This window comes from Trachinotus anak, unplaced genomic scaffold (assembly GCF_046630095.1).
Source record: "Trachinotus anak isolate AG129_WGS33_773 ecotype Australia unplaced genomic scaffold, CSIRO_AGI_Tana_v1 ptg000008l, whole genome shotgun sequence".
Lineage (NCBI taxonomy): Eukaryota > Metazoa > Chordata > Actinopteri > Carangiformes > Carangidae > Trachinotus > Trachinotus anak.
The window spans coordinates 25,194,120-25,210,784 of NW_027273859.1; the positions used below are offsets into that span (position 1 = coordinate 25,194,120).

The 16,665-nt window shown below is 41.6% G+C and overlaps 1 protein-coding gene across 22 annotated transcripts in view; it reads right to left on the bottom strand.

Moving 5' to 3' along the window:
- camk2b1 (calcium/calmodulin-dependent protein kinase (CaM kinase) II beta 1) overlaps positions 1-16,665 on the bottom strand; it is a 77,112-nt gene that overhangs the window by 43,279 nt on the left and 17,168 nt on the right. For 13 of the 22 annotated variants that reach the window (XM_071483764.1, XM_071483752.1, XM_071483760.1 and 10 more), the window contains exon 6: positions 2,708-2,780. In XM_071483764.1, coding sequence (XP_071339865.1) covers positions 2,708-2,780 — 73 coding nt within the window. Of the gene's footprint in view, positions 1-2,707; positions 2,781-8,813; positions 8,887-16,665 lie in introns of all 22 variants that reach the window. The other 9 variants (XM_071483761.1, XM_071483748.1, XM_071483763.1 and 6 more) reach the window with 1 other exon arrangement.

Here is a 16,665-nt window from a genome sequence, read left to right on the forward strand (position 1 = left end):
CCTTTGAGCCCATAAGTAAAACAGACGGAAATGAGAGAGAGAGAGAGACTGTGAGTGAGCGAACCAGTAATCCCAAGGCTCTGTGCCTACCTCGTGTCATCACATCCTCCTAGCTCTACCACTTGGTTAGGCTTTACTCTTTTGTAAACGGGAGAGTTAGAACTTGCCAACACTGCAGCAATAAGATAATCCGTGAAAAAGGATGTGGGTGGAAATTCTGATGAAGCATGCGCTTCCATCAATAAGTGCATAAACACAATGCAAAACATCCAGGCCACGAGCTCAGGCGTAACAGCAGCTATCGCCATCACTTTCTGACATAAGCGCTCCTTCTCTCTCCATCTCCTCAGTGCTCACGTACACTTAAGACATGTACACACAGCTGAGCACACTGAGGACTAGAAGGGGGGTGCATGGAGGATAGAGAGAGCTGTATTCTAGAGCAGGTCATGAGTGGGTGTTTCAAGTGGAACGTTTCCCAGCTTTCTCTCTTCCTTTCTATTTGTCTGACTTTGGAGGATCTGGAGCTGCAGCAGCATTCCTGACTAATTCCTTTAAAGAAAGTGGCAAAGATCTGGACTTAAGCAGATTGCTGAAGTGTGGAGCGAGAAACTGGCTCACTTTGCCCGGACACACATGCCTGGCACTTGAATAGATTTTTTTGGTACCCTCCTGACACTAAAACCACACACGAGGGCTGAATGATATGCAAAAAAAAGTCATATTGTGATTACTTTGGCAGATATTGCGATGGCGATATGAGTCAGTTAGAATGATGGTTTTTGCATTTCATTTTCACTGAAAACTTTTTAAAATGATGATATAATTATTGTTGGGGCTTGTACCAAACAAGCATGTTCCCTTAAGTCTGGAGAACATGAACATGAACATGTAGGCTGAGACATCTCTGTAGCACCACAACGCTTATAGTGCTAACAATGCACAACAATGTTGTGACACATCTTACCTTATCAAAAAAAATGCAGCTTCTGTGATTTGGATATTGCACTTAGCCTTAAGTAACATTAACTGTGAAGCCCTACCAGACACCTGACTAAAAATAACAGTATTGGTCAGTTTTGGACATATTTCAGTCTTTATCATAAATGTATTGAAGTTTAATCCCTTAATTTAAGTATTGTGTATCTCTACTAATACAATTTTAATTGCATCCATTATTTGTGACAGACATTCAGATTGACATATTATTTGAAAAGCGAAAAATACAGTATCTGCTCTGTAGGCTCTACAATTCATAGAAATTTGATGTTTTTTTTGGCACACATTTTAATCTTTGTACTGTGTTGTCATCTCATTTGCCATAACCCAATTCCTAATCGGAGGGATCGTGCCACCCAGGCTGTCCTCAGTCAACACACCATGACCTATTGCATGAAATGCTCCACGATGCTTGGGCGTGAAACCAGATCGGCGTGTCGGCTAAATAAAGAAATGGCCACAACAGTTCTGATAAACACAACACGCCTTTGCTGGAATGCCGGGACTGACATTTGCATAGGAGAGGTGCATCATTAGTAGATGTGACACACACACATGCACATACAAAAACACCACCACATACGAGACAAGACAAGACAAGACATGACAGAAAAAAGTGTTTTTTTGTATAGATGCTGATTCACACACTGCTTGTATCTGAGGTTTGGAGGAGACATTTCTACAAGCGCTGCCTGAAGCCAAATTTTAAAAACATATAGATTGGCTGTTAGTTCACAGCAATCACATTTAACAAGGCTATGTTTCAGTTTCCTGCTCAGTAAAAATCGTTGAAAGCACACATCATATGAACCACTAGACATATGTATAGATGTCTATGAAAGACTTCTATTAAGCAACCCCACAGCTGGAAGACACCGGTACACAATTAGTAACTGGCTCTTTTAAGCCTAAAGAAGACTGTGCTACCAGTCAGTCCAGCCAGTATAAACAAATGTTAATGAGTGAGTCATTTGGTGGCTATTTACAGAAAATGAACTGTGACGTTTGAAGCAGTGAAGGTCATTAGCTGATCTATAGCAGCAATCAAAACACACAGGGTGTCTGATAATCAATAGTCTCACTGACTTATCTCTCTCTCTGACTAAATGAGGCAGAGGTCAGATTAACGATCCTCCTGGGTATTCTTAGATGGATCCTCTGACAAAAAAAAAAAAAAAAAAAAAAAAAAAAAGGCCAGCTGTACGATGTCTAGATCCTGTTCCAAAAAGGGTTACAGAGAGGAGGTATTGGTCAAGAGCAGCAGAGCATGCTTAAAACCTCCCCAGACTGGGGGAAAGTGGTGTTTACACAACAGGAACAGAAGGTGACTGCACAGAGCTGGAGGCTGTGTGCGGCAGAGCAGAGCCAGAGAAATGTCGGAGGTGGTATCTGACAGTCTTATTGTGATGGCCGCAAAGCTGTAAGGACTGTTGTAGCTGTGAGTGGGGAGAGGAGCTGTGGCCTGACTCTAAATATCTTTCTAATTGTACAAACCAGCTATTGTGTAGACCCTGAATTGGTTCAAAACCACTCTCGTAAATCCTCAGGCTTTGACAATGACATCATATCCACAACATATCAGACAGTTTCTCACTAACTTGTCAGGCGTACACAGATTACACAAATAACACACCCACAACCCCCCCCCCTTAACACAGATGTATAAGCACACTTTCAAGGGACAGCAGGGCGATCGCCCATCACTCACCTTCAGGTCCCGGTGCACCACGCCCATTTGATGGCAGTGAAGCACCGCCTCCAGGATCTGCTGGATGCAGTGACTGCATGCAAACACCAAGGGGAAGGGGGGGTGGGGGGGGGGCGCATGTTAGTTTGAGCAGCGATACAATCCCGTGCACAGGCTAGGGGTTTGGAGAGGAAAGGGGAGGGAGGTATGAGGGGTAGAACAAGGGTCCAAAGGGCTCTTCTGTTGCCAAGTGTACACACTTTCACCACTTACCGGCTTTGGCTGACCCACAGCGAAGGACACACCCACTGCTATGACAGTAAAGCCAAACAAGTAGCTTCCAACTAGTTAGCAACTACGTGGCTACACAGGCTAGGTAAGCTAACCACTGCTGCCCAAATTTAAGGCCTACTGTCATATACGTTTCATAGACTACCAACATTTTCTGTCACAATGTAAACATGGAGTGGCCCAGATGGCAAGATGCATCTGGCCTATACTTGGGCCAAATGCTTGTGTTTCCTCTGGCCCTATGGCCCCAGTTCCACGGTCCATATACAGCATGACGCTCAGATGCTGCTTCCACATCTGGATACGGAAAATCTTCCGACTGTCAGCCAACACTGCAGCATAACAGTCAGAATCTACCCAGATGTGGGTAGTACATGGGCCAGACTCGGGCCATGGAATCAGGGTGTATACTGGGCCAGAAGTTTCATTTTACTATCTGAGGGTGTGCCTTCTTGCTTTTCTGTGTTGGGTTTCCCATATTAAAGGTGATTGAGTGTAAAAAAGGCTTCTGTTAAGGCGGCTGACAGTCCTAGAGCAAAGCAGGTGTCATCAACAAGCTTCATCAGTGAGGTTTTTGACGGTTGGCTGTAGCTAGGGGTGAGGGTGCTCTGCAACAGAAGACTCCTTTTAGTGAGTTTATTCTGCAACTAACCAATGGATATACTCTACATTCATCCGGCGAACCCTATTCTCCAAAGATGAGTATATCCACAGACATACTCATCCAAGAAGCACACTTTACTCTTCAGTCGACTGCAGGTGGATTCTAGATACACCAGCTTCCTCCATGTTTTAGCCAGCAGGCCTTTGGCAATGAAAGAGAGTGTGAGAATGTGGCTGGCCATGGGGGGAGGGGGCACAGACGGTGTCGATGAAGGAAGTAAGGGAAGGAGTGAGTCATTGTGCAATTAATAACATTTAAAAGATGTGTCTGGGATCATTGCCACCAGAGGCCAGCCTAGCTGGCCTCTGGTGGCAACAGGAGGGGGGCCACTCTGATGTCAGTTACCCTCCTGACACTAAAAACAAAAACCCAAAAGTGAAAAAATGTGTGAGGAACGCTGAGGGGCGATTGAGATGAGTCTTGAGCAGGGAAACAAGATATATACAGTATACAGTATATGCTGACACAGACAACACGTGCATGTGTGCAGGGGACATGTGCATTGCCATTGTCCAGCTATGGGAGGTGTAGACTAAGCTTCATGTACACACACACACACACACACACACACACACACACACACACACACACACACAGACAGACAGACAGACAAACACTTGTGCTGTAGGGGATGTTGCATAGTGTGATGATAAAGGCCTGACCGCGCATGTCTGCTTCCTGTGCACTGACTATGGGAAAATTCATTCATGTTCAGAGGTTTGTTTGTGGGTTTGTGTGTGTGATTGTGTTAACAAACAGCTGCTGATTATGAGACCTAACCGTGCTGTTGTGTTTCACATTTTTGTATTTCCAAATATTGATTCCAAATGAAGTCCATATGAGAGGATGTCAAAAACAATGTAATATCTACAACAGACTAAGTTTCAGTGATTAATGGCACAGATTGGACGGTCCCTGAGGAATCAAAGAGAAAGAGCTTCTTTCTGAGCTGAACATCCAGAGGCAGACTTCTCACCCAGTGGAAGCCTGATTAACTACAATGTAATGTAGACATTTTTGAAGACCTTTTAAGAATTGAAGACCTGTTAAAGGCCTGCCCGCAGTTCACATCTAACAAACATACAGAACCTCGAGGGCTGACTTACAGTAAAACGCTACAATAACGCAGGTCAGTCTGGCCAGTCTGCGAAATATTATAACATGAGAGAAACAAGAGAGAAGGAGAGACAGAAACAGAGTGAGAGCGAGTGAGAGAGAGGGAGAGAGAGAGCGAGAGAGAGAGAGAGAGAGAGAGAGAGAGAGAGAGAGAGAGTGAGAGACAGAGAGAAAGATGGACTGGCATGGCTGTAAAGTTCAGGGCTATAAATTAGAATCCTGTGTCTTGTTTCTAAAGGTCTCCCAATGAATAAATACTAGGGCGGTCACATCCACAGCCCAAATTCTAAGAGCTGTGTCCATGTTGAGTGATCGCTAGAAGCCAACATGAGCACGCGGCTGCATGTGTCTGTAAATGTGTGGTCCAGGCTAAAACGACTTCCATCTATGAAGTGAGTGTGTGTGTGTGTGTGTGTGTGTGTGTGTGTGTGTGTGTGTGTTCTCTTGCACCCTCATTCATACATAAATGTGTTCCTGTGTGTTGGTATGCAGACAGTTCAGTGTGTGTGTATGTGTGTGTGTGTGTCCATCCTCCCCCACTTTGTCAGCTGTTGAGCTCTTTGACCCACAGGGTGAGAATCCTGTGCATGTGTGTGTGTTTGTCTGTTGCTCGATAGAAGAAGCTCATCCAGCTGGTCCTGCTGCGAATATCCAGCCACGTGAAGATCCATCCTTATCACCCTTTGTATAGACACCCTTAGTGTATAACAGCATATAGGTAAAGCAAAAATATCTAACCCTTACAAGCAATTTTGGCCTTTTTGATCTTGCACATATCCTAGTATTTCATAAATAAGCTGGCTTTATGCACACTTTGTAATGTATTTTTTTGTATCTATATATTTTGTATATTATTATATTGTTATTACTTATCTTCCTAAATATTCCCTATTACAGTTTCTTGCAGATTTCCTGTTCTCTGCACTGCCACTTTGCTGCTGTAACACTGTGAATTTCCCCACTGTGGGAGTAATAAAGGCTATCTTATCTTATCTTTGTGTATAAGCAGTGTTTCTGTGTACGTATGTAATCTGATATAAGCTATATTTGTTCACACTAGCAAGTTTTCTCATTTTACAGTCTTCATACAAGAGGAACTGGATAGTTAGATCTATACACTGCTGCCAACAACGCAGTGTGGTACTGATAATAATATGGTCTTGTTTTTCACACTGCGACAAGAAAATACATTTTTAACCTGTTTGGTGATTTGTATATTTTCGAGGTGTGAACTGATAAATTGCTTTATTGTTTACTGTCGATTAATCTCTTTGAATGAAAAGTGCATTATGAATAAATTTGAACTGCTACAAGTGCATTACATGACATCATCTAGAATTACGGCCTTGCAGTCGTATGCCTCCGCCGACCAGTTAGGTTGCAGTTGGCATCCATATCTGCATCCGTGAAGACTTTGAAGGAATTCAATAAAAGGTATTCTGTCATAATTTGCGTATGACTTCTTGAGTTATGGCCAGAGACATGTTTTGTGAGGTCACACTGACCTTGACCTTTGATCAAGGTCAAATTCTAATCAGTTCATCCTTGAGTCCAAGTGAACAAATCTGAAGAAATTCCCTCAATTCCTCTGAAATATTACATTCACATTTTAGGATTACCTTCTCAAGCAACCTAGGAATTATGTCAATAAAGAACTAATTTTCCCAGTTTCATTGCGCTGACAACTGTTTAACTTCTTTTTTGACTAAATTAAGTGCAAGGGGTCACCATAGGGAGGCTGAGGTGGATGATGGTGTACAAAGCACATGACCGGGACACTGCAGAACTGGCTTTGTATTCAGAGTCCCACCTGTGGTGAGGTTTGTGTAACAAAAGGTCTGTGGTTGAGGTCAGGAAATTATTGATTGGTTATGGTTAAATTTGAATAAATGTGTTGTGTCTGAACTCATTGTGAACTTCTTCTGCGTTAAACCAGACCACAACCTTTCCCTAACTTTAACCGAGTGGTGCAGTAACCACTGCCTGTCTCCAGAAAAGTCCTCAAATGATCTAAATGTATGTATCCACAACATAAAGCCCTCCCTATCACTCCTGCAACTATTCTAACTCCATCACCATCATTAATGCTACTAATTATAATTATGGCAGCAATACTAATACACTGTTATGGTGATTTAAATCAGGTAATTACGATATTATATTGTGATTTTGCTGATTAAACAAGCAATAAACTGTATTTTTACACTTCTTTTTTGTTTATAATATAAATAATTTGATTGTACTGTATAAAGCAAAAAGGTGCTAAGCTTTCAGTGTGTCACCATAAAATTATCTGTTGTTGTACTACATTGATTTCCAGTGGTTCCAGATATTGTTTGAGCACTAATTACGATTGCTGTAAGATACTAATAAAGGCCTGCAGGCTCAAAGTAAAGCCTGAAGTAAAGGCTACAAAGATACTCACAGTGATGGCTTAATTATAATCTCCAGTTAGTGATTATAAGACAGTAAGCAGTTTTTCAGAAACGAGCCTGTGCATCAGTGTGACAATACACAACACTAAATCTTATAAATCATAGTTAAGAAAAATTGATAAATGTGTGAAAAGTGAGAGTGTGTAAGTGGGTTTAACTTCTAATACTGTACATCCATCCATATTTTACACTTCTATTTGAAGTGTTGATATCCATAGGAAGATATTTTGTATGGTTTTAAGAACCAAAAACCATCTCAGTGTAGTTTTACATCTCTCTCAGGCTTCTCACTGGAGCTCTAGCAACAAAAAGTCAGTCAGCCAATCAGAAGAGAGGCTTTGCTGATTGGCTGACTGTTTTCTGGGTGATCTAATAAAAATATAGCAGATTTCTGGTAAACACTCAGAAAATCCAAATCCTGGGCGGGGGTTGGAGCATGGCTGAGAGCAGTGACTGCCTTGTTGTGACATCACAAAGTTACAGAAGTCCTGACAGCTCATTTTAAGGCTCAGTTTCTGAATACAATGTGTGCATTTCTCTGTGGACTGAGCACTTTGATACTATCACAGTATTAATATAGAACCTAGACCTGCTTTATAATTAAAAGAGACATGTAAATATCCATCTATATAATACGGGAGCTTTAAAGATGTTTAAAAGAAAGGGAGGTTCTGCTGTTTCAGAATAAGATGAACACTAAAAGTAGTGAATTTGTAGACCAGAGAGAAAAGCAGAAATATAATACAGCATCCTATCCTGAGGGTTTATTATGACAATTATTATTATTATTAGGACTAATATAAAAGCAGCTTCATACGCAAACCATAGCTAAGAAGTCAGTAGAAGAATATCATAAGAAATAATAAATCCTTATTGTTTTGAATGCATCACGGTTCTTTTCTTGTGGTTTTTCTTTTAGCTCAAGATCTCCTCTATAAAGACGCACTTGCTGTTGAAAGAGGCTTTTTTTTTAAATACAGGGATCGATACAATAAAATAAACGACTCAAAGCCAGAGAGAAAAAAAAAATCAATGAAAGGCACAGTAAATATAACTGTGGATTTTTAAATTAGTCTGGTGGGAGAAATTGATGGTTGTATAGGCATGGGTAAACACTGGATATTTATTACACCTGCAGAAGGTTGTGTGCTCTCACTGGTGGTGACTGTGTGTGTGTGTGTGTGTGTGTGCGCGTGTGTGTGTGTGTGTGTGTGTGTGTGTGTGTATACAAGGCTCATTCATCGATCGATCAGGTTGTCAGTCAGTGCAACAGGAGCTTTCGTCATGTAGTTGTTTGTAAGATGGCTGAAAAGAGGACGAGTGGGAGGGCAGATGGAGTAGGGAGGGTGAGGGTGGGTGAGGGCAGGGCAGGCGTCGTCCAATCGAAATCAAAATACATTACAGTAAAAAAAAGGAACATGAGAGCATATCAAGAGACAAGTCGGACAGGCGGACATCAGACAGGAACGACACAAACAGACGAGACGGAGGAGAAAGGAAGGAGGAAGGAAGGAAGGAAGGAAGGAAGGGTCGGGCGAAGGAAAGGAAGCAGGCAAAGGTTGTGGGGAAAGGGCAGGTGAGGGGAGGTGGGGGATGCAGATGCTCCTCTACATATACTAACCTTCAGGTCCCTGTGCACTATATCATGTTGGTGAATGTGATGGACACTGTCTAGAATCTGATGGATACAGTGACTGTGAAGACAAAACAGAGAGAGGAGGGACGGTGGGGGTGGGGGGACGGAGGAGTGAAGGTGGAAGAATGGAAGGGGAGGGTGAAGGAGGAAGAGAGAGGATGACAGGTTAACAGAGTGACGAATGTGAGATGAATAAGACAAAATTAAAGATGAGGAAATTACAGGTTAGGTTCAGAGGAGCGGAGGAGGAGGAGGAGGAGGAGGACAGATACCAGACAGAATAGAACAGAGAGGAGGAGAAGGAGGAGGAGGAAGAGAGGGAGATTAATGTCGATAGAGATGTTGGAAGGGGAGGGATGGGAGGGTGAATGCAGGTGGAGGAGACAAAAACGTTTCGTTTTGCTTTTTCAAACATGATGAGAGACAAGAGCAGCCACAGAAGAATCTGCCAGACAAAAATCACAACAACACTAACAGGAGAGGAGAGGAGAGGAGAGGAGAGGAGAGGAGAGGAGAGGAGGAAACCAAAAAAAAAAAAAAAAAAGGTGACAGATTGTGAAAGAGAAGACAGGAAGGTTTTGAGAAGAGAGATAAGAATACATGAAAGAAATGGAACACTTATGTATAGGATGAGACTGAATCATAGAGGACTGGTGGGCCGATGCCAGGCTATTTTTCATCACTAAAAGGAAAACACATCAGTGTGTGTGTACTATAAAGAGATACACGTACCTACCTCACTATATTGTGTGTGTGTGTGTGTGTGCATTTTAATGTGTGTGTATGTAGGCTTGGTGCAATGAGAGAGTGTAATGTGCAGAATATGTGACTAATAGCTGGAGCAAGGAGACAGGCAGCCTGCAGGATTCACACCCACACAGTGTCTAATGAGTGGGAGGACTGAGAGAGAGAGAATGAGAGAGATACATGTACATGCTAGCTCATAAACACACACACACACACACACAAATCTAGAAACATCACATGCACACACACAGCTTATAATGTGACACTCCTCAGCATCAAAAATACATTTGTGTTAGATTACTTGAGAGGACTTCCTCCTGACTTCATTTCCTGACCTTAAACCTTACAGAGCAACTCAGTGCAGCTGAAATTCTTGTTTCTGCTGACCTCCGCTGGTTTAACCTGTGACGTAGTGCACTTCAGGCTGTCAAACTATGCTAGGTGAGGTTATAAGTTCAAAAGTATAAGTTCTATCCATTCCCTGCATGAATGATGGCTGCAACATACTTAACATTTTTAAATTGTGAGGGCTTTTTAACCTGGTATCCAGTTACTCTTTCATCTTAGTCCCAATTTCCTGTCATGAGCCAACTTTAATAGAACATCTAACCCAATTTTTAACCTATAACAATTGAGAAATTATAGTTATCTACTCTCTTTTTTACAATACTAAAGGCTAGGTCTATTTCAGGGCCTACAGCTGCATTCAGTCACCTAAGACCAGCCCTATTTGGGCGAACAATGATGCAAAGCAAGCAAGAACGTAAAAAAAAACAAAACTTTTAAGTAAGATCCTTGTGCACTGAAGGAGTAAAGGAAGCAGAGTCAGCTCCATGTAACTGACCTGGTGGTTCAAAGAATCAACTGGCTGCTTTAAAGCAGCAAATGACAGAAGATTTAGACTAAGATCTTTGCAGATGCAGTCTCTCATCTGCACCAATCAACAATAAATGTTGTCTTGTCTTTAATTGCACCTTAAGATCAAGGCCTCCTGAAGGTCAGCTATATATGGTATAGTCACAACTTTTCACCAGTTCATGCAAAAACAATTAAATAAAGTCTAATTATCCTTCACACCTGTAACTGTAAATGTATTAATGAGAGGCGTTGTTTCTCTGAAACCTTTTTTTGTCTTTTTTTCTTGTCTTCAGAACTATACATGCTGGACGGTAGGATGAGAAAACAAGGGAAGGAGAGGCAGATATTTGTAGTAATCCAGCAAATATTAAAGGACTAACACAGTGTTAACACTGCAGGAAAGCACAGATGGGTGTAAAGGACAGACACAACCTTTGCCTGGGGTCACACAGTTATTAGTAGATATCATAAGTGATATCATTGTCCACTCCCCATGTTGTGCTTTATTCTTCCAGGAAGGTCATATCTCGGACTTAGTCAGATAGGAGTCTGAGATGCACAGAGAATAACACACTTCTCTGCTTCTCTCTTCACTATGACCGGCCCCATGTTCCCTTATACACACATCCTGGTCTTGTTGTTTCAGCTGACCTCTGCTCTTACCTTACTGTAGGCATATACGGACAAATGGCTTGACCTGACAATGACCCCTGGTATATGGGATTTAGAAATTGGAGAGCATCTCCTTCCCACTCCTGTGTGCATCTACTCTATCACTGTCCAAACCCATTATGTCATTCCAAAAGGACTCGTCTGTTTATGAACTCCTGGTGTGGACAAGGAGGGAAAAAAGTGCAGGCCTTGTCACACTGGCCAAAAAATGTGACTTGCTCAGCACTTTGAGCCACAATGTCCCACTGTTCTCTGCGGGAGAGTAAAGTGATACTGGGAGGAAAACCAAATACAGAGCCAGCCTGCATGTCAAGAGAGGGCACCTTCTTGCCCTCTCATATGTCGGTATACGCTTTCAATACTAACAACTACAAACAACAATAATACCTCAACATGAAAACTAGACAATTACAACATTTTAAGACAAAATTAACAGGTATAGGCTGTTTTTTTGTAAACGTGGGTGAAACCTGACTGACTCCTGTTATACAGCCAAGTTTGCCTTTGTTCAGAGAAGATATGCAAAACTGCAGGGAGCAATATCATCACTGTTTTTTAAACTTATGTCGGGGCTGCAGCTCAGTCTTTCATCCCTGAGTGCAGTGTAGCTGTAGTGTTTCTGGTTTAACAGCACCGTGCAGGGCAGGTTACAGGTGTGTTTAAAGTGTTTCTCCTCTAAAAGACTCACAGCGCGTTTTTACCTGCATCTAGTCCAGACTCATTTATCCAATGAGTAAATGCCTATTCTACCCATTCACACTGATGTCAAGAGCCCGATGTCAGCAGGTGTTAGCGGTTTTTTTTCTACCAGTGCAAAAGAGGCTGTAGTGAAGCTATGTCAGACATTTTTGATTTTAACACACGGCAATGATATGGACTGATCACGTACGAAACATCGATCTAGTCTTGTGGTTAGATACATAAAAGCACAAATAAAACCAGAATTTTTGATATTTACACGAGGACTATCATTAACTACTTGTATCAAGTACAAATCCAGCTTTAACACTGCTCTGTGAAGCACTTCTTTTGGTCGTCAGCTCTGCACACAGTCTGAACGGATGAGTCTCACCATCCAGATCAGCCCCTTCATACAAAATGCAACAACTTTCCGTTTCCTCACAGATGAAGACTCCGGTGGTTCTGTCAGGGGTTGGCATACTGGTGCTTAAAGGTGTGCAAATATTAGAATATTATTTGCTGAAATGGTACGGAGAACAACTTAATAATTCCACGGTGCTGTGTTTGTTGGACTCTGTTTTTGAATCGGCTCCTTAGTGGATTCAGCTTCAGGTGTAATTCACTCCGAAGTTTTACTCTTAACAGCCACTGAAAAGCAGCTGAAGAGAAACTCTGATAAGAGTCTGACAGAGGGTGACAAGGTGTCATGTAGCACAGTTTGGGGTCTGTGTGAGTGCATGAGAGATAGTGTGTGTGAGACTAATTATTGTAGCTAATTAAAGTCCCACTTCTTGCTGGTCTCCAAGGGAGTGAGGATGGAGAGGGGGGGGGACTGGCCTGGATGACTGACATTCAGAAGGAGTGTAGGAGTCTGTGTGTGTGTGTCCCTGAGCCATGGGTGAATACAGCAAGGGTTACAAGATGGGTGGGAAAGGCAGCAAACACTAGGGGGTTTAAAAAGGTCAGTCCCAAGGTCTACAGCTCAAAGTTGTCCACACAAAGACAGGTGTACAAGTTCTGATCTCAAAATCATAAAAAAATAGAAACACTCTCAGAATCTACCAAACGGACAGTCAAAACATTTACATCTTTAGCATCACTCCAGCCTTTGTTAAACTAGCAAAAATGACTGGTTGCAAGCCAAAACAGAAGCTCCTCAGCATCAGGAGCAAGAAGAAATTTGCTGGCAGTTGTTGGACCCTGATAAACACACCCTTTGGACAACACAACTGTCCCGCTTAGCGCACTGGAGACGAACAAGCAAAAGCCCTGCACAAAGAGCACACTGAAATCCTTTTCCTTAAGCTCAATAATTAGAAAATTAATGAAAGCGACAACAGAATAAGCCGGGCTATTTTTCCAATCATCACTAATGATTCCAGTGGCTAACCCAGATACAGCTGAAAGTTCATCTGCCAGTGCAAAAGGGTAGAAAAAAAAATCTGTTGCAGCTTTGCAGGTCAGCCAAGTTGCAGGGAAGCAAAAAGATTCAGGACTCTTGAAGATTAATGGCAGATGTTTAAGATTAATATCAAGTTTCAACTGCAAATAGCCTCTGTACTGCTTACAGTGAACATAAGACAGATGTGACTCACCTCATATGTCAGGCTCAATTTTGTTGGACAACACATTATATGGAACTTATGTTTTGACATACACAATGGTAACTGGTAAATGGTCTTCACTTATATAGCGCTTTTCGAGTCTTTGAGTCGACCACTCAAAGTGCTTTAAAATACCTGTCACATTCACCCATTCATTCACACATACATCACACCCAGACACACACTCACACACTGATGGAGCAGCCATCAGGGGCAACTAAGGGTTCAGTATCTTTGCCCTCGGGCTGGAGGAGCTGGGGATCAAACCACTGACTGATTCTGATCAGTGGATGATCTGCTCTACCTCCTGAGCCACAGCCAAGCCAATAAAGACTTTTTATAAAATTATCCTTTGCAATATTCAGCAAGAGAGACAACAATCATTTCTTAAATGATGGGAAGTGTCTCGTTGAAATGCCAGTTTATTGTCTTCAAGATACTGAGCCAGTGTGACGTAAAGATCCTGAACATAAGTGTGAAATCCATAAGTAAACAGCACAACAGATATAACCGATGTTATGTCACTGTTTTGTTGACTCCATATTATTTACAATGACAACACACACTCTCTCTCTCTCTCTCTCTCTCTCTCTGTCTCTCTCTCTCTTTCCTTTGAAGGAGCAGCGTACACATTAATTTGGGTACACGATGTGTCTGTGTGTGTGTGTAAAAGCGTTTACGTCTGCTATGCAGCAGGATGTAGCGCTGCCAGTTTATTTCATAAACAGCTTGAGTCATCCGTCAGAACATGACTATTGTCGTGACTATTATATATATATATATATATATATATATATATATATCCATCATTTAATACATGAAAAGGAGATTATTCTACATTTAACCACATATTTTGCCTTTAATGCAGATACACATACATACACATGTCACTCAAAATTATGCTTTGTTTGAGAAGGGATTTTGTTGTAGCATGTTTATATTTGCATTGATTTTACTTTATACTTTATTTGATACAAATGCAAAAATAATTCCAGTGTATCCAGTTTTTGTCTTTCACACAACTTCTGTCAGTGCTTAAGAATCCACAAAAACTCTAGTGAGGAAGCAGAGAGCGGCAAATGCACTTGAAATAACAACAAGGTATTTAAACATGTTGGTAGCTACAAATGTTTTTAAAGGTCACGAGAGCGAGCTGTAACATTTCAAGTTTCATTTTTTTGTTTATACCGTCAAACACGCATATCTTCTTGAAGCCAGGATTTGCATGTTTACATTAAAGAGAACAAATTACACAATACTGTGAGACGTGACCTTTTCACTGTGAGTGACAGGCGGGCCTCTCAGACACCCGCTGTTGCTGCTGCCAGGTTTAGCAGCAGTGGCTGTCATCCAGTCAAGCTAACTTTTTCCTAAATATTTTCTTAAACTCAATCAAAAAAAAAAAAAAAAATCCAGCCAATAAGCTAATCAGGCAAAAGAAAGTGTACCATCTAAAGTCTATAAAAATCAACCCTATCAGGTTACTTCCTACTAGTGATGGAGCTTATTGCTCTAACTGAGCTGAGAGCCAAAGTTTGACCCCATCAGAAATGTTTTTACACTACATGAAGTGCACAGTTAAAATAGTTGAAACTTCAGCTCAGGCTAAACAGTGGCTCTGTGGTTAGCACCGGCGCTGACCCTAACCCAGCAAGGCAAGTCTGAGTATTACACAGGTTACAGACAATAGATGAATGGGGACCTTTGCATTCTTTACATGTGGCAAGATTGATGCCTTTTATTTATATTTATGGAACAGGCTAATCAGACTAATGGATTTTTGAGGACTTCATTACCCAGAAAACAAGCCATGTGATGTCAGTACACTGTGCACTACAGCTCACATTTGCAAACCTGGTCTAGGATCACTTTCTACCCGAGGATATCAAAAACATGTTTCTCTGTAAAAGTGGATCTTCTCACAGCCACATGACTTCATCTGGATTAAACCAGAAAATCTAATTTTTCAATTCAGGAAGTTAAAAAATAAATGCCATTCTTTCTTCAGATATTAAGACTGTGATTAAAATGTTATACAAACTGGCTGCAAAGCCAGTTGGACAAAAAAAACACTTTGCTCAAATTACCTAATATTACCTAATTCACTGTGCCACACTGACAAGATTCACTTTCACTTTCAGCGATGCTGAATGAACACCCACATCACAACCGTCATTTTTTTCAAGCATCTCTCTCACTCTTCTCTCAGCCTATTGTCTGTCCGCCCTCCGCGGCTCATTTCCTCTTCCGCCAACGTGAACTGTTGTGAGTCAGCACGAGTGGTGGGAGTGAGATATAAAACGACATGGGTGGTGGTGGTGAGGTGAAAAAAGAAAGTAGAGAAGAGGGCTGAATGAAAATCAAGATAAGAAATGAAAAGGAGAAGGGGGGTGGGGGCTGGGAGGGGGGGGCGCGTTGACATACTGTACATAAAGACGCAACAGGTGGGCAGGGCCACTGGTTTTGTTTTGCTTACACACCTGTTTTTAACAATGTTTCAGTGAGGGGACAATGAAGGGGGCAGCATAACAGCAAACTGGATCATTTAAAGGAAACATCCTGAAGGTTTGACCAATAAGAGTTTGTTGGTGCGGTTACAAATACTGTGTTGATAATCCAATAATTCAGTTTTTATTATTCCAGGTAACTTTTACAACTCAGGGTTCAGAGTTTCCTGTGTCATGATGTAATTACTGTTTTAGAGACTGTGTTTCTGCCACTCAATGTACTTTGAGGGAAAAATCACAGTTATGTATTTTCTTTTTTTGTAACTTAAAGATGTATCAGTCAAAACCCTCTTTTTTCCTTATGCATCTTGCTGTTGCATGTTTTGCACTTGCAGCTATTTATTACAATGCAATGCACTTCGAATTTGACACTAACTCGCAGACTCTTAACTACCATTCAATGTCAATTTTACTTAAACTGAGCTTTTCATTTTCCAAAATAGACTCACCACACCCGAAAAGCTGATTTTTAAAAATCTGATTTGGTCTTTTAAACCCACATTGGTCAAAACTTGGACTGGACATAAAGGTAACTCCTGTGTCAGTGTGAGAGGTGAAGTCCTGTGGCACTGACGTAAAGGACGAAGCAAAGGACAGAGGAGGATCAGTGAAAAAGAAGAGTTTAAAAAGAGGAGAAGAAAACATGCAGTGAAAAGATGCAAGGAGCAGAGATGGGAAAAGAAGAGACAGAGCAGAACGTAAAAGTAGAAGAGGAAAGTGAGAAGAGAAGGAGCAGAGAGTTGAAAAGAGAGGCAGAGAAGAAGAGGG